At 57.2% G+C, this 18430-nt stretch overlaps 1 protein-coding gene across 4 annotated transcripts in view; it reads left to right on the forward strand.

The window, feature by feature from the left end:
• Window positions 1-18430, forward strand: part of SYT7 (synaptotagmin 7) — a 58781-nt gene that overhangs the window by 13028 nt on the left and 27323 nt on the right. For all 4 annotated transcript variants that reach the window (XM_058526713.1, XM_058526710.1, XM_058526711.1 and 1 more), the window contains exons 2-3: window positions 11097-11200; window positions 15348-15427. In XM_058526713.1, coding sequence (XP_058382696.1) covers window positions 11097-11200; window positions 15348-15427 — 184 coding nt within the window. The remainder of the gene's footprint in view (window positions 1-11096; window positions 11201-15347; window positions 15428-18430) is intronic.

An 18430-nucleotide genomic window follows, 5' to 3' on the forward strand; every position in this document is an offset into this window, starting at 1 on the left:
CTCTGTCCTGGGGGAGGTGTATTACAGGCCTTTGTGTTCATCTTAATAGGAAAGGCCCCGCAGCACGAGGAAAGGTTGCGTTTGTTTAAACAGGTCTACTCCACCCACCTTGGAGGAGGGAGCAGGAAGTTTCGCCTAGTCAGTCCGGCCACCAGGGTTGCGTCTTTGCTGTGAAGCGGCAGCATGGCGCCCCAAGGCGGCGGGAACACAGTCGGACAGCCTGGAGCGTGCGGGTGTTGGGCAGCGCTGCAAGCTCAGAGCGCCAGATTGCCCCGGGAGAGGTGAGGGGGCGGCGGGGGCGGACCGTCTGCCGCTCCTTCCCCACCCGCCCAGCACCACTGCTGGGGACCTTCTGTGTTCCTGCTCTGAGCGCAGTACCCGCGCCAGCCGCCAGGAGGCAGTACAGCGGGCTCACTTTGAGGGGTTGGGATGTGGCACTTACATTAGCGGGGAGGCTCTTTTTGTCCCAAGTCGGGCTGCTGACTGGGTTGCTTGGCATCTGAGGCCCTCACCAGAGAAAGAGGACTCTTGAGGTCAGCTAGTCGCTGTCCTGGCTTCAGCTCGGGGCTGATCAGGGTGGAATTGGCAGAGGAAGGTGGGACCACTACGCTGCAGTCCCTGAAAAAGGTTCCGGTGGCTTGGATCCCGCTCGGCGGAGTCAATGCACAGGGCGGCCTAAAGGAGAGCGCACTGAGTCCTGTTTCAGAACCAAGGACAGAGGCGGCGGGCTGATCGCGGTTTCAGCACCATGGACAGAGTTCAGGGCGGCGCGCTCAGTGGCTCCCTCCTATTTTTGGTGCAAATGATACCCCAGAGTATGGTAGAATGGCACCTCCGAGAGGGAATCTCAGACACCCTATTTCTAACGAGGAGACTTAGGACTGAGAGTTGAGTTAGTTGCCTAAGGTCACACAGCCACAGTGACACTGGGTGGCAGAACCGGATTCAGATCCCCAGTGGTCTCCATCCATCTCTCTCACACCTGGATTCCCAGTAATCTCCCTTCTTCCTAAGCATCTCTGAGAGCAGCTTCACATTATGTTGCATGTCTGAGAGCCCTTGAGCTGGCAAAGATTAAGTGCACCCCCTGTCCCCCTCAAAAGCCCAGGTCAAGAATCTGAATCCCAGGATGGAATATTCCTAGTTCCTGTTGCTTTCATGGCTGCAGGCCTCAGGTAGGAGGGTGTCAGAGCAGGACAGGTGCCCTAGCCTGTAAGGAAGCCTGTGACTTGGGGAAGTAGAGTTGAGTCATCAGCATGAGGAACTCTTAAGTGCTCTGAGATCTTCGAATAAAATATAGCTCACCATTCCAACCCCAGCTTCTTTGCAGCCGTGTATTATTAATAACAATAAGATGCTGATTTAGGCCAAGGCACAACAATGCATTATTCATAGGAGTAACTGGTGGTCAAGGCCTGCACTTAATCATCACACGTCCCTGATCCTGCCCCCGCTCCACACTCCTGGAGAAGAGGCCCTCCCTCTGAGCTCCTCCTTTCCTGGGCTCCTGCTGCTGTGACAGACGTGATCGTTTTCATGGCTGCCCAGGCGGCTCATCAGCTTCGGGATCAGGGTGGGTGGGGAGGGTGGCAGGTTCTGGGCTAAATCCTGGCTGGACACCTTTCAGCCTGGGCTTCCTGCTCAGAGCCGGCACCTGGCCCTGTCCATCCCGAATGGCTTTGACTCTGGTGACTTCTGTACTCGGCAGCTCTCTGGGGTCTGCAGATGGCCTGTCTCCCCCTCCCCCTCCTTTGAGGCTGAAGACTGAAGCCAGGTGCAGCAGACTTCCCTAAGCCAGGAATTGTGGGAGGTGGGGGGTGGCTGTGGTGAGGGGAGGGGATCACTAAGCAGAAAGTACTTCCTTCGCCTCCATTAAATACAACAATGGATTTGAAACCCTTGGTAAACTCTGGAATACTTTGTAAACTGTTCTGCACTGAACAAATGTGAGCCATTATTACAAAGGCCATGTCTCTGCTGGAAGAGACAGCAGAGGTAGAGAAGGCTCACCAGGCCCCACTCCCTGATGAGGAGTCGGAGTGCTTGTGGATCCTGACATGTCCCCGTCCAATTTCTTGCTGGAATGGCTCCTGGCCCATCCGGATAATCCTTCATTCGCTGTTTACTCACTTGGCATCTCCCCTGAATTCTAAACCGTCTGCATCCAGCCGGCCTCTGCGGCCCTGCCAGCACTCTCTCCTAGCTCACTCACGCATTATCTGTTTTTATTACAGTCAAGGTTGAGGAGGCTTGCTCGTGCTAAGCCCCTATTTTGAGCTACACATAACTTTCCAAAACAATTCCCCTCGGGCCTCCTCTTTTGCCACCCTTGTTCCTGCCCCGGGTTGAGGCCAGAGGGGTTGTGGGCGCCTCCAGGCGGCCTTCTGAAGGACACTCAGAGAGACTGTCCGAGGGCATGGGGCTGGGCCAAGGCCCAACTTTCCTGGGAACTGAGTGCCTGGCTCTGTTTCCTCCTTTTTATTTTTTCCTTCTATCCACCCGTCTCTTTTCTGTTTCCTATTGCAAGGGATGAGCTGCCTATTCCCAAGGTGGGTGGCCTGGAGGGGGTAGTTTTAGAGTGGAGAGAGGGCAGAACATGGAGCATGACAGGAGGCTTGGAGCTTTGCCTGGCTGTCTGGGGTTCAGAGTTTAGCTCATAGGTTTTCTGTTGCTTTTTCCCCAACTCTGCCTTTTTCTGGCTTTTTTGTGAATGTAGTGTCAGGAGGAGGAAGGGAGGTGGGATAGGCACCAAAAATGTCCCCCCTCCCCGTATCTAAATCGCCCTGTGGCTGGTAGGCTCTGCACTTGTAAATACCCTCCCACTTTCCCCCATTTCCATCTGCTCAGCATGCACGTGGAGGGGTGCCTCCTATGGAAACCTGTGACTCCAGCTTTCACTGCTTTCCGCCTTGAACGTCATCCTGCAGCCGCCAAAGGATGGGGGGAGGTGCTGGGGCATGGTACGTCCTGGTGCAGAATCAGGTGGGAGGAGGCGGGATCAGAATGGGAACACGCTGGCAGAGGTAGCCCCAACCACCCCCAACATCACTCGCTTTATCTCTGGAATAGTGGTTGCACCCTAGTCAGCACCAGAGATAGGGCCCTGGGCATGTGCTCGGGCAGCCCACCCACCTCCTCTTCCTGCTCCTACTCTGTCCAGCCCCAGGCACCCACCCTCCAACCTGTTCTGAGACCTTTAGGTGGATTGAACCTCTAGCTAATGAAGGTGATTTACTGAGGCCAAGAGCTGGGCCAGTGGAGGGATGAAGGAGCTCCCAGAAAGCTGTGCGTGGGAGAGGGGTCTCTGACGTGCTTGGAGTAATGCGGGTTTGGCTCTCTTTGGTAAAACTCTTGGGGAAGTGGCAGCCCTTTCCCTGGCTGCTCCTTATTTTGGTTTCACTTGGTTTCTTTCTTTTCTTGCCTCTGTCCTCGGAGCCACTTGTTTCAAGGCTCCGCCCACACCGGGGGTGGGGGTGGTGTGAAACAAGAGTGAGAGCTACAGGGTTTGAGGTCCAATCCTGGCTTTACCTCTCTTCTGCTGTGTGCTCTTGGGCGAGTATTTAACCCTGCTGAGCCTCAGTTTCCTTCTTTGTAAAATGAGCTTAAGAGTGTTTATCTTCAGAGGGGTGCTGAGGGCTGTGAACATGATTCAATGTTGAGCATTGCTTAGTTACTGTGATTAAAGGCACTTGGTAAGGAGAGCCAGACCCTGGGATCTGGGGGTGCCCAAAAGAGGAGAGCAGGCTAGATTGGGAGGGTGTGGGGGTGATGGGACAACTTGGGAAGGGTTGGATACGGGGAGTGTGAAATCTGAGTGTGAAAGAGCAAGTGAATTCTAAGGGAAAGAGCCTATGCGCAGAGATTACCAGCGTGTCCAACAGCTTCTCGGTATCGTGTTCTGGCCTATGGGCTGCGAGAAACCCCGAGCAATGGGGAAACAGGATCTCACCCCATTGGCCCTGCTTGGGGGACCGGCCTACCCCCAAGAAAAGGGGATTAGACAGAGGGTCAGTTAATTCACATTTGGAGAAGGAAGAGACTGCTGTGAGTGCTTGTCATCAGGGAGGCCTTTCTGCAAGAGGTGGACTTCCCTGGGGCCTTGAATAATTTCATGCACTTACTTATCCAGCCTCTCCTATGTGCCAGACTTTGGGCTACAGAGATGAGTGATCTGGGATCTCAGTCCTCCAGGTGCTCCCAGCGGGGGGAAAGACATAGAGAGTGCAAATGACTAACCTACAGTGAAGCAATGCTGCAGTTACAGGAGAAGCAGAAAGAAATGTGAGAGGGAATCTTGTGGGTAGACAGTAGAAGGAAGGGCATTCCAGGCAGAGGGAACAGCTTATGCAAAGCGTCATGTGTGCAAGAGGTTGCCCTTCTGGAAGGAAGGAGAAAAGTTAGGTGTGGCTCGGGCATGCAGTATAGCACATTCCAGAATGCTGACCCATCCCTCGGCTCAGAGGGAGGCGGCTGCAGCTGTGGTAAAGGACAGGCTCAAGTTGCCTTAATTCTCCATGCCCCTTTCTTCCTCTGTGAAGTGAAAATAATGGTACAAGGTTGTGGGGACCCCATGAGATGGTGCATATAATCTTCCGGGCACAGCGTCTGCCACAAACGGTGCATGCACAGTTAATGTTAGCTATTATTTGGTTCTGACAGGATGCCAGCAGGGGAGGTCAGGGGTTATGATCATCATTTGAAGGTAAAGCACTGAGGCCCAGGATGGGCTTGCCCAGGGTCACTGGCCAGAGGCAGGGGTGGGACTTGAATCCAGGTCATTTGCCTCTAAGTCTACTTCCTGTCCTGCTGCTCTGCCTCCAGGGACAGACAGAATTTGAGTAGATGAATAATGGGCAGAGGGAGAGAATTCCAGGCCAGAGGAAGTGCATGAATGCCTAGACCTCGTGGACGGCAGAGTGGGCTGGGCATCTGCTCCGGGCGATGGCCATGGGTGTATGTGCATGTGTGTGTGTGTGTGTGTGAGCGCGGGTATCTGTGCAAGAGGTGAGTCTCTGTGGCTTGTGTGTGTTTTTTTGCATGCGTGGGTGTCTGTGCGTGTGTGTGTGAGTGTGAGCACAGGTGTCCGTGCAAGGGGTGAATCTCCGTGCAGTGTGTGTGTGAGCCATGAGTGTCCGTGTCTGTGGCCTGTGTGTGTGTACCTCCTCCCGCTCTGGCTCCCCTCCCATTCCCCCCTGGGCAGCTGGTGCGCTTGCCCTCAGAAGTCCCTTCTCTCTCCGGCAGCTCCCCAGGGCATCTCAGCAGCCAGCGGCCCTGTCTGATTTTGCTCATCCATAAATCATGGCTTGCTGAGGAGATGAGAAGGAGTTGGGAGTGGGGGCAGAACCCTGGCAAGGGACGGGGTGAGGTCTGCAGTTCACACCTGAAGCCCAGCCTGGCTTCCAGCTGTCACCCCCTCCCCCTAACACCCCCATGTCTCCGCCCTCCCCGTTCCTTGCCGTAGGCGTTCACTGGTGCTTACTCTTGGTCAAGCCTTGGGGCAGTTCCTGGAGCAGGATTGGGGGTGCACAGAATTGAGTAAGGCATGACTTCTGCTGTCCTGTGGGGAAAACTCGATGTGTATCTAGTTCAGTATTTCATTCAACACTCGTTGAGTGCCAACTCCATGTCCCAGATGTCTCTAATACAGGGCGCAATGTGGTGATGCCAGGATAATAGCCAGCATTTATTGCCTCTTATTCTGTCAGCCACTGCGCTAAGCGTATTATATGCGCTAATTCCTTTAAACCTCACAGTAGTTTTATGAGGCCTGTACCATTATTAGCCCCGGTTTATAGATGGGGAAACCAAGGCACGCAGAAATTAGGTCACACAGCTTAGAAGAATAAGAGTCAGAATTTAAGCCTGGAAAGCCTGGCTCCAGAGCCCTGGCACTTAATCACTGCCTCCTAAAAGAAGGGTGCAGGCACAGTGTGATGGGAGCTCAGAGGCAGGAGACATTAATTCCCACTGGGGAGATTATGGAAGGCTTCCTGGAGGAGGTGCTTTTCATCTGGGTCAAGAAAAATCAAGAATTGTCAGGCAAAGATGGGCATGGAGGAAGAAGGCAGTGGTCCTGGGGTGTGCGTGTGTCTGTGCGTGTGTGTGTGTGTGTGTAAAAGAGAGAGGCTCTCAAACTCTGTCATGCAGCCACTCCCATCTCTTCTCTCCCATCTTGTTTGGGAGACAAGTGAGATAACATATGCAAGCATTGAACATTCATCGAATATTTACTGAGCCCCTCCTGTGTGTCAGCCTGTCACAGAGAATACCAGAATGAGCAAAGCAGATACAGCCCCTGCCTTAGTGGACCCTGTAGTCCGGTATGCAGTAGCTGCTTAATAGTGGTAGCCTCTATTATTATGATTATTCGTAGAGGCTAGGATTCCTTCTCACCCATTCTTTCAACAAGCATTTATCTAGCACCTGCTATATGCCCGGCTCTGTCCTTGGTGCTGGGAAGACAGTGGTGAGCCCGAGAGCGAGCCCTGACCTCAAGGAGCTAACATCCTAGAAGAGACGACTGTGTGTGGGTATCTTGTCCACCCTCAGAGGTGGGCTGGCCCCCGGGCACACAGGCTTTATCCCGGGAGCTCTTTGCAGGTGGAGGGGTGGTGTGATCAGAAGCACAGGCTCTGCCCACAGGACTCCGCTGGGCCATCATTAATCCTGGGCTCTTTAATCAGCTGACATGCCTGCCACAGGCCTGGGCAGAGGGGCAGCGACATGTCAGAGCCCACACCTCACTCCCAGGACCCCCTGGGATGGGAGCCAGGTGGCCTGGGTCTCCTCGTTCCCGGATCACCCTAGCTCCCAGGTCTCCCAATGTCATGTGTCTGCCCTTGTCTGTGTCTCCCCCGCTGGGGCCCAGGATGTCTCCTCTGCCCAAGGATAGGTCGTGGAACTCAGCTCTGTCAGAAGGCCGACTAGAGCTGCAATATTTTCTTTCCCCAGTGTTAATATGCTGACGCTAAGGGGACTTGAAACCATGTATGTCATCAGAGGAAGGGTTAGAAGGGCCGGGCGGCTTTGCCTGGAGAAGACTGGGAGGGGACATGAGAGCTGTCAACAAGGATTTGGAGGCCTGTCATGTGGCAGAGGGAGCCAACTTGTTCCCGGCAGCCCCAGAGGGCAAGCTTAGGACCAGGGGGAACATTCTAGGGAGAAAGATCCAGCCCAGGGCAAGGCACAGCAGCCCTCCCTAACGATGCCTGTTCGTGGAGGGCCTGCCTCCTGCAGAAGCAGCTTCCTGTCACCAACAGGGCTGCCCAGGGGGGTTGCGCATTGATGGGCCCTGACTCCATGACTTCCGAGGTCCCTTCCAGCCCGAGACACAGTGACTGCAAGCTCCGGGAATGGTTCCCCTCTGGCTGGCAGACGAGAACGTGCTGGTACCCCTGGATGGCAGCATGACGTGCTGGCCGAGGCCATCATGTCACTTGTTCATGGCACCAGTGCAATTTGCAATGGCAAGTGTTTGTGTCATCCTGGCTTCAAGGGCTGTCCGAGGGATGCTGGGGAGCCTGGGGGATCTTGGGGAGGAGGGGTCAGCTGCCTGGAGGATGATAGCATCTACCCATGCTGCAGGGGGTCCCAGGGTCACCAATCCCAGGGGGTTCCACTTTCCTTAGCCGCACATCCCTTTCTTCAAATGGAATTTTCTGCAAAAGCCCAAGATGTGAAACAGAGAAATGATGCTTTGGTTGAGGAGGACTTGAGGACCACAGCCTCATCTATTCAGCATCCATCTCTGTAGCCCCTGAGAAATTCCTGGGAACCCTAGGGGTTCCAAAGAGCACATAAAGAGTGTAGACTGTGAGCCAGACTGCCTGGGTTTGAACCCTGGCTTCACCACCTACTAGCTGAATGACCTTGGACAAGGTACTTGACCCCTCTATTCCTAGTTTTCCCCATCTGTAAAATGGGGACATTCGTAATGCTTACCTCAGTTGTTGTTGTGAGGACTAAGTTGTTACTTCATGTGGAACACCTAGAACATCTGCTCTTCTTCAGAGCAGGGAATGGTCAGCTCTTCCACAGTTGAAGGCACTGACGTCCAAGAGGTTGCAAGCCTTGCCCACAGCCATACAGCTGGTTAGTGGCCAAAATAGGGCCTCAGCCTAGTTCTCCTAGACTCCAAGCCCAGTGCTCATTCTGCATGCCCACAGAATGATAATAGCTAAAGATGGGCATTCCCTGGGTCTCTAGAGACCGTTCAGAGTGTGAGCACTGGCTTCTGGGATTGACAGGCCCCGTCCTCAGGGGCTCTCCAGCCTACAGCAGGGATTGAGGAGAAGTTTTTGAGAAGAACCTTGTTTGGCAAAGAGGAGTTTGCTCAGGGGAGGTGACCCCTTGGAGAATTGCCCCGTTGCTAAGAGGTGCATGGGGGAGAGGGCACATGGAGAGGGTACCAGGGCAGAGGAACCCACCTGGACCTCCAACTGGCCCCCTCCCACAGCTACCAGATCACAACCCTAACACCCTCTCTGATACTGCCCCTACCCTCCTCAAAAACCTTCCATGGCCTACAGAACACAACAAGACCCTCAGTCTGATAGATAAGCCTCTTCCCTATTAGGCCTTACTCTCATTCCCAGGCCCTACATCTCCCATAACCTAGTCCAGCTCCTCAAACAACATACCTGACCCTTCTTCCCCCTCCTTGCCTTTACTCTTGCCCGGGGAGCCAGCTTCCCTCTGCCCAGAATGTCCTACCCTCTCCTCACCCCCATCTTCCAAATATCACCTCTTCAGGGAAGCCTTCCCAGATAGCTCCCTAGTCCAGCAGTCACCTCTTCATTTGTGCTCAGAGCCCTCTGTTTACTCCTGAGAGCAAACTAACACCAACAGCCCTAATAATCATGTCTGTCTATTGAGTGCTAACAACAACCCCATGGGGTGACTCATTATTATCTTCACTTTATAAAGGAGAAAATGGAGACACTGAATAGTTAAGACACTTGTCCAAGGCCACACAGCTATTCAGAGGCAGAGGCTGTACTCACACTTGGGTCTTTTCTTGGGTATTTTGGAGTCGGGAGCCCCAGGCTGGGTGTCCTGCCGCTCGCTGGTTCTGGGGCACCCGACATGCTAAGAAATAATTTGTGCCTGTCCCCTGTCCCTCATGATAGATGCTCAAAAGATAGCGGTTGAAGAAAGCTCGGCCCAAGAATGGAATGTACTTTATTTAGAAGTGAGTTCAACAAAGGAAGGTGTGGATCGCCTGCTTTCCCAAGCCTCACAGCACCCCCAGACCCTTCCAGCAGGCCAGGGCACTTCTTGTGGGAGCCCTGGAGGAAGTGCAGGCCCCCTTCCTGGGAGGCACATCGCCCATCTCTTGACCAGAGGCCTGAGTCTTGGGGCCCTGGTGGTGTGCCCTGTGGTATTTTGGCCATCACTCTGCCCCCTCTTCTTGTCCCCCTCTCCCTCGGAAGCCTGGAGGTTAAAGATAGAGGCCTCCCATTTGGCCTGGGAACTTTGGCAAATGTGGCCCCTCCAGCCTTGCAGAGCTGTGCTCCTCTGCCCCGGGGAGGGAGGGGCAGGACCAGTTCCTTGGTGTCTGTAGGTTGGCCAGGTCTGGGTGCTGTGGACCCTGAGGTTGACAGTGAACTGGGTGCAGGAGCTTCCTGGCGGCCGAGGCTGTGAACTCAGGACAGGAGGAAACTTAGCAGGCCTGGTAGGTGGACAGGTGGGGGCCGGGCGAGGGGGGCCGTTTCCTGGAGCTGGGAGGCTCAGGAAGTTGGGAGGGAGAGCTGGGGCCCCAGCGATTCTAGGGAAAGCAGATAGCAAACCAGCTGCCCAGGGCGCTGGAGTGGTGGTGGGAGGGAGCCCAGGGGCCCTGAGAGCTGGGGCTGACCGCTGAGCCCTCCTCCGTGAGGCCCCGCGGCAGAGCAAGAGAGATGGGGATCGCAGAAGCTAAAACCGCAGGAACCAGGACCAGACAGATATTGTCAACTCTTAATTACCGCCATCACTGGCACTGAAAAGCCCACGCAGGCTCTTCTGTAAACAAACAGTGGCTCCTTGACTTCAGGATGCATCCGATGCACACATATTTACAGAGCGTGCGGGATCCACGCCGTTCTCTCCTGACTCACTCCCCCACATGATCATTGTTGGTCAAGTGTTGCCTTCCTTATGTCTGGCTTGGGCTCCTGTTTACAACCACCTGTGAGAAGGGAGGGAGGAGGTTTAATCCACTTTTACAGGGGGAGGAAACTGAGTCGTTATGTGACTCGTCCAAAGCCACACAGCTAGCCAGTGGCAGGATTTGCACAGACACCTGGGGTTTTCCTCCCAGGACAGATCCACCAAGGTACAGGACCCAGAGCTCTTGGAATGGAAACTGTGGGGTTGCTGCTGTGAGCATTTAGAACATTGTAAACCATGTAGGTGAGGCCGGAGCTGATGGGATGGGAGGACTACAGGCGAGCTCAGGGGCTAAGGGGTGGTAGGGCAAGGTGTGCAGAGGACAGCTGAGTGGACATCCTGCCCCAGGACAGCTGAGCTAAAGGGAGCAAGGGCTGGTCAGTGGGTTTCAGAGATCCCCTCTCTGATGACACAAGTGGCTGTTGAGTCTTGGCCAGACACTCAAGAGGGTCTGTTGGTGCCCATGGGGCAGATGTGCTCAGAGGGACTGTAGGAATAATAGTAACCCTTTGGGCAAATTTGACTGGAGTACTGGCTCAGAGTATGTGTGTGGAGGGGATGCGGCTGGAAGAATGCTGGACAGGAAGGCTGTGCAGAAGCAGTGGCTCTTTTAGAGGGACTCGAAGGGCCCGCTGAGGCCTGGCTGGGCTAGGGGCACACTTGGCCTCTCCCCTTGAGGGTGTCAAGTTTGGAGGATGGTGCGGATCCCATGGACTCATACAGGGCCCATTCAGGGATGGACTGGGAGAAACAGCAACCTGCACAATTCCCCCATTTTACAGATGAGAAAACTGAGGGAGGAGAAGGGAAGAGAGTTCCCAAGGTCAGCCAGCAAGCCAGAGCTGGGGGCCAGATGGAAGGGTAGGGAGGTTGTTCTGCCGGGGCTCTGGGCTCAAGAAGGGTGGCTGGCCCTAGCCAATGAAGGTCTGACCTGTGCGTGTCCTCCCCAGGGGCACCCACCCGCGATGTCCTGCTGGTCTCTGCCATCATCACCATCAGCCTTAGCGTCACTGTCGTCCTCTGCGGCCTCTGCCACTGGTGTCAGCGCAAACTGGTGAGGCTCCTGAGGGCCCCCGGGGCCGGGCCTGGCCCTGCACTCTGCCCCCCACAATTACAGGCTCGTGACCGCTCTCGAGGGCGCCGGGCAGATGACCCACCTGCCCACATAGTGAGGCACGCTTCTGTGGAAATTCACACCGCACTCATGCACGCACTGTATTTGCCTCGGTGTTGGCCCCCTATGTCTGTGCGTGCCCAGAGGCACACCCCTAGGGACACATTGGTGGACAGACGTGGGTCCCACAGGCATTCGCACGCTTGCAACTACACGCACACACGCCCCACCTCCTGCAGAAAGAACCGCAGGCACACACGCGCAGACACGGAATCCGAGCCCCCGCAAACCCAGCGCCGCGCGCCCCCTCCCCTCCGCCCGCTCTCCCCCCAGGGCTGGGCGTGGCCGAGCCCGGCCTCCCGGCCAATGAGGAGGCGCCGCCCACCCCGCCCCACCCCCAGCGCCCACACATCCATCCTGGTTCTCCGGGTTTGTACAAGCACAAACGGCTTCTTTTCATTTTTAACGAGGGCTGGGGAATTAAAGAGCAGGATTAGGCCATTAATAAGTAACGAGACCATCAGGAGGGACATTCGTCACCTGAGGGCGCGGGGAGGAGGACCCGAGCTGAGCTGCCCGCCCCACCCGCAGCCCGCAGCTCCACGAAGCCCTCCCTTACCCCGTCCTGCTGCCCCAGCCCAGAAGAGCGGTGGGGACTTTCAGGGGCACCCCCAAAAGTGGGCCTGGAGGTGTCCCGGGCGTGGGGCCTTCCCCAGGGTTAGGTGGTGAAGGGTCCCTGGCAGGCACCTTCCATCCCCGAGATTGAGCTCCATTCTTCTCCCTGCCCAGCCACAGAGGGCCTTCAGGACAAGGGGGGGGGGGCGGGCTTGTATGGTGGGGGTTTTACCATACAGGGGACACATGCCTCTGGGGAGCACCCAAAAAGCCCATAACCCAGCATGCCTCCTTCGAGAAAAGCAAACTCAGGAATTGGGAACGTGACACTCCATCCTGGGATGTTAAGCTTCAGGCAGCTCCTTCCCCTGGGGAGGAGCCACCGAGAAGGCCAGCTCTGCCCCACGTGCGTGTGTGAGTGTGTGCTAGTGTGTGCGGGACCCAGGCCCGCTCCTTACGCACAGGTGTGTGGAGCCAGCCTGGCTGTCCTGCATTGTTCCCGGATCTCCTGTGTCTGTGTCTGTCTCAGAATTTCAGGGGCGGTGGAGAGGGGGCTTGGCCACGTGCCTGTGTGCACGAGTGTCCTCAGAGGCTGTGGGAGTGGCTGAGCATGCACTGCAGCCCTGTGTGTCTTGCTGCAGGCCCTGTTAGGCTGTCTATCTGTATTTGAAGGCAGGGGAGGGTTGTATGAGCAGGCGCTGCTGGTGATCTTGAATAGGGGGTCTTTTGTGCTGAGTGTGTGGACTTTGAGGGTATTGGTGCAGTGTGTGTGTGTCTGTTGGCCCTTGCCTGGTGGGATGTGGATCATCTCATCAGATCCCCGTGTGAGCTGATGCTTATGTCTGCCCCACTGTCCTGGCCTCCCCTGGTAAGTGCTGCAGTGTGTGTGTGTGTGTGTGGTGAAAGCCTCACCCCCACCCCCACTCACCTGGGGACAGGAGTTTAAAGATGACAGCTTTTGTAGCAGGTGGGGGGCCGTCAGTGCAGGAAGTGCCTTGAGCAGCTGAGAGGTGCAGAGTCTTCCTGGCCCCAGCCCCTCCTCCCAACCTCCAGCCAGGAACTTCCCCAGGGGTCCAGACCACAGTCTGTCCCTCTCTACTTGCTCCCCTGAGCTGCTGATAGAACGTTGCTTTGCCCAGCCCCACAACCCTGCCACCACCCCTCCCCCACGCCCCAGGTTTCAGAAGCCAGGGAGCTTTCTGCCAGAGCTGTCTCCGTGCTCCACGGAAGGGGCTTTAAAATCCCCCCTGCACAGTTCTCTCCTTGCAGCAGTGACATGACACCTGACAGCCCAGATCCCATTTCCAAACATTAATAACTTCTTTAATCTCCAGCTGGCTTTTTCCAGATCAGCCTGGCCAGCCCCCTCCCTGATGAGCAGGCTGGTGGGATTTGGAGCCACCTGTCTCCTGGACCCCCCCTGGGGTTCCTATCATTGCCCCCTTAACTTTCCCCTGCCCCCCAAATCAAGTCCTGCCCTGGTCCCTGCCCCTATAGCACCCCAGCGCCTGCTGCAGAGTGATCGTGGCAGCCAGAGGGGAAGGCTCTCTGAGCTGTGGAAGGAAGAAGGGCTGGCAGACACTTCCAGAATGCCCTGGGTGAACTAGGGGCCCAGTCTTGGGGAAGGGGCAGCTGACCAAGACTAGGAAGAAAGAGGAGAGGGGGTGAGGGGTGGCGATGGGGGCCCTCCTTGCCCCACTGCCTGAAGTGCTGGAGAACAGTTAGAGTGGGGCTCCTGCCTGAGGGTCCTGTCCAAGAAGGGCCCTTGGCCACCATGGAGGGGCTCCAGGCCCCTGATCTTCCCAGTCAGAACTGGGAATTGTTGGGGATTTGAACTTCTGGGTAGCGATGGGAGGGATCAGAGATGCAGCTGAGAGAGGGCTCTGTTTTTTAACTCTTCAAGGTCTGGTTCAGAGGCAACAGCCCAGGGCTCGGACCCCAGGGTGGGTGGGGCACCAGAGGGGCGCTTGCAGTGGATGGTTTTTGAGAACTGCTGGGTACCAGGTTCCACACAAAGTCAAACCAGACAGTCCCTGCCATTTCTGACTACGTTCCTGGGGGTGGGAGCTGAAGTAAGAAAGGAGAGGATAGTGTCTCTAATGAGAGCCTTGAAGGATGAGGGACCTGGGGCTCATCCCGTGACACCACACCATTTCAGAAAGGAGGCCAGAGAGGGCAAGGGACTTCACCAGGGTGACCCGGGGAACATGGGGCACAGCTGGGACCAAGAGCCTGGTGCCTCTGAGTGGTAGGGGCAGTGGAGGTGGAATGAGTGCCCTCCACCCCCTCCAAACCCCTCCAGGGAGCCCCGCTGCCGTTCTCCCTAAACACGCGTCTCTCGTGCTGCGAAGGGGCTGCAGCTGGCAGGAGCATCGGGGAACGTGGCTGTGCGGCTTTTATTTTGCTTTAGGGAGAATAGAATAATTGACTGTTGTGGCTGTGGCGTTGGTGCACATGACGGCTGTTGGGGAAACGTGTGTGTGTGTGTGTCTGTCTGTCTGTCTGTCTGCCTGTCCCCACTGGGCTGGGTAGGGGCAAGCCAGTGCCCAGTGGGAGAATGGGCTGTGGGGGCAGCCCCAGCCCCGCACCGCCTGCATCAGCCTTGGGCGTGGCCCATGGGTGTGCGTGAGGATGCTTGGTGGTAGCCAGGAATGTTAATGGTGCCGGGCTCTGCATAAGCTAAATTTAGAAACCCAAACCGAGAAGGTGAATGGTGCTCACCTTCCCGGCAGCAGGCCCAGTTGCCTCTGCAGCCGGGGCTCTTCCCCTAGCCAGGGGACCTGGCCTGGCGTGCCCACCCTGTCCTGCCCTGCCCCTTCCCCCACTCATGCTGGTGTGAGGAACTCTGGGGGGCTGGCCCAGGCTGCCCTCAGCCTCAGAGTCAGTGGGCAGCCTCCCTTCCTGCAAAGGAGAATGCTCAGGCCTGGCCCTACCTCCTAGCCCCAGAGCAGGAGGACCCCAGGGAGCCCCCAGACAGTGATGGACACAGCTCTGGGCAGGACTGGGCAAGGGGCCCTCTCTCCACCCCCGCCACTCGTGTCACTGGCTGCTGCCAATCTTGCCCTGCAGGATGCCACCCCCACCATCTGGGGGCGGTGACGTGGCCACTGTGACGTGGCCAGGCTCCTGAGAGCTGTCTGCCCATGGCAGAGGGAGATGTGTTTCTGGGAGCTGGGCCAGAGCCCCAGGAGACAGGTGGACAGGAGGGGCCCCATCCCTGGGGGTCAGGGATGAGGGGCAGGTCAACGGGGTGGGGCAGATCCAGAGCCCAGTGGGGCCCAGGAGCTGCCAACCAGGGAGCAGGTATCGGTAGGGCTGGCACCCCACAGTGGTGACATCCTCACAGGTTGGCCCCAGACCTTGTTGCCAAGGCTGGGCTCCAGTGTACACCCCTCCGGCCGGGGCCCCACTCTGGGGAGGCAGGGAGGGTGCAGCCCTGTCTCCCAGGAGTGACCCTGTGCTGTCTCCACAGGGCAAACGCTACAAGAACTCCTTGGAGACCGTGGGCACACCAGACTCAGGGCGTGGGCGCAGTGAGAAGAAGGCCATCAAGTAGGTGCCAGGCTTTGAGTTGGGGGTGGGGGCCCACAGGCCGCCCAAGTGGGAAGAGCCCCTCTCCTCCCCAGATCTGGCCACACACACAGCCAGTTCCCCTTCACATCCCGGGGCCATGCTGTCTCTCCCCACACACACTCCCAGCACCTCGGGGTAGCTCTGGGGCTCCACATTTCCTCCCTGTGGCCCACAGACCCTCACAATGTTCCAGGGCCCACACCCCCATTTTCTGGCTGCTCTCACTCCCAGCACTGTCTGCCTCCCCCCTCCCCCCCAATTCCTGGTTCCTCCATCCAACCTGCATGTCACATACGCAGTCTCCAACCCCCTCCCCGCTCCCCTGTACTTCTAATCTTCTCCCCCAGCCCCTGGGCTGGAGAGCCCCTCTCCAGGGGGCTCATGCTCTTTTCTGAGACCCCACCAAAATGTTCTGAGGGTGACCTGGAAGTGGGGGCAGACCCTGGTCTGGGCCACTCAGAGGAAGTGGAGTGATCAGGAGAGAGACTTCCCTCCCTGTCACCCCGGGTCCCCATTGCATGTCTTGTGGCCTCTGACTAGCCCCAGTTGCCCCGTTTTGCTCGGAGAGCCCCCTTCAAGTAGGCAGATCTGCCTTCCACTGCAGACCACCTTGGCCAGCCAATTTCTGAGCGTTGCTGGGAGATACCAGGGGAAGCCTCCCTGCCCCACCTGGCAGGGGGCTCTGGGAATGGGGGGCGCTCTCTCGAGGGTTCTGTGCCCTCTGGCCAATGGCCATGGCCCCTCCCTCTCTGCTGAGCGCAGGCTTCACTGGAGGCTGTCAGGCCGAGGTAGGGCTGGGCGCTCCTCCATCTTAGCCCGCCAGGGCCGAGCCTGCCAGCCAAGAGGCCCTGCCCGAAGCAGAGCCTCCCCCAGCCCTTCCTTCCTTCGTTACCTAAGGCCCCAATGCCCAGCCCACGCCCCTCCCCTGGTCTATCTTTCTCCCTTCTTCTCTTCCTACTTCCCTTCTTCCTCTCCCTGCTCCTGAGGGCTCCCTTCCTGCCCCTCCTTGGCCCCCTCCTCTTTTTTCATCTCTTGCTCTGACCCTGTTTGGAGCCCTCACAGTAGCTGCGGGTGTGTGTCTGTGGGGGGTGGGTAAGTGGAGGGGTGGGCCAGGCCGAGGTTGCGGGTGGGGACGAGGCTGGGAAGGAGGCCGCTGGGAGCCTTTGAAGCTGGATTTGCTTGCCCACTCTCCAGTCTTCAAAGCTGAAAGCTGGCAGGTCTCAGGGGCTGTTGCAGAGCCCAGGCCCCAGCTTTCTGAAGGTGGAGGGACCGCGTGGGGGCAGCGCAGGGCCAGCCCAGCCCAGCCCAGCCCAGCCCCTGTGCCGCCTCCAGGCCAGGCCTCTCACTGAGTTTGCAGCCATGGTCTGGGCCAGAGGGCCTGTCTCTGCCAGGTGACCGTAACCTTCCTGGATAGGGGTATGCGTGTCCTGGATGGTCCTGGACAGGGCCCAGGAGAGGAGGCGGGATTCCCAACAAGAGGAGAGGGCGGACAGCAGAGTGGGCAGCTGGCTCTGCAGGCTGGGACAGTGCCCGTGAGGGCTCTCTAAGACAAGATGGGGGCAACAGTGGGCTGTCCCCCACATTTCTGTGGCCCTGCAGCCTCTGCCTCCCAACGCTGCTTAGCTGCAGACCCTCTGCCCCAGGGGAAGGAAGCCACCTTTCACATCTTCATGCCCCCAGGTTCCTAGGCCTTTGTCTCTTGCCACCGCCAAAAAGCCAGTGAAGTGGCTTACCCACTGCACAGTCTCCACAGGGGCTTAGGCCTTCCTCCAAAGGGGTCGTCTTGTCAAGGATTCTGGGACGCTGCATTCTTCTGCCGTGCTTCCCAAACTGTGTTCCTCAGAGCACTCGTGCCCCATAAATGATTAATAGTTATTTCATGAATCAAGGGTTCCATGACCAACGAAATTTGGGAAACACTGCACACCATATATCCTTGGAAATACTGATATTCATTGGCCCAGTAAAGGCTCTGAGAAGTCCTGCAGTAAAGGAACCAGTGTTTTGCAAACTTGTTTAATTAAAGATCCTCTTTCCTGGTACCGCAGCAGACCACCTGAGGGGCCCTGGAGCTCCTTGGAACACAGGATGGGAGACCAGCCAGGCAACGATGACCCTGGGTGGATCTTTCTCTCTAGGACCTAGGGTTGGATGGCCCTCGTTTTTGGAGACCTGGAGGGGGCAACAGGAGGGAGGCCTTCCAGCTGCTCCATCTATCCGTTACACTGGGGGAAGGGGACCAAAGGATGTCTCTGGTGGGAATAGGGTCTTCTGTAGAAGGAGCCTCCCCAGGGAGAGGCCTCCCACTACTGAGGGCCTGTCCTGCCTCCCATCCCTAGTCCCCACTGCCCCTGTGAGCTGGCTCAGGGCTTTGAACCCTGTGCACCGAGTCCTCTTTGAGACATTTACAGGGTGCATTCTGGACAGACAGAGACTCTGTCCACACCAGGGAGGCCCAAGGAGGCCATGTCCATCCTCAGGCCGGGGCCACCATCTCCTCTGGGCCTGTGCTGGCAGCTCAGCCTCTCTGTTTTTCTCTTCTTTGTTCTTGAGTCTGAGGTTGAGAACCAAGGTCAAGGTCAAACTCTTAGGGGGAGAGAAGCAGGTACCCTAAGAACATGTTTGCTCAGTCATCAGGGGGCTGTTTCCCTCACCGTGCCCTTCGCCCCACAGAGTCCTCACCTTGGCCTTGAGCGGTGGCACAGCCTCAGCACACGCGGCCCACCCTCAACACTCCTCCCTGGAGCCCCTTTTCCCTAGATGCATTCCTGAGGGCTCAGGCATGGCTCTCTTCTGGAATGTTCCTTTGGCCTGGGAGCTGTCTCTTCTTTCCCTGTGCTCTTATGCCTGCTTCTAGGGGTCCCAGGAGCCTGACAAGCTGGTGGAGCCCCTTGTCCTCAGCTGCCAGGCTTTCCAGGCCATGCCTTCTAACAGCTGAGTCTTCTGCCACCCGCCTCCCATGGAAATCCCCACATTCTCTGT

Source organism: Diceros bicornis, chromosome 31, assembly GCF_020826845.1.
Source record: "Diceros bicornis minor isolate mBicDic1 chromosome 31, mDicBic1.mat.cur, whole genome shotgun sequence".
Taxonomy (NCBI): Eukaryota; Metazoa; Chordata; class Mammalia; order Perissodactyla; family Rhinocerotidae; genus Diceros; species Diceros bicornis.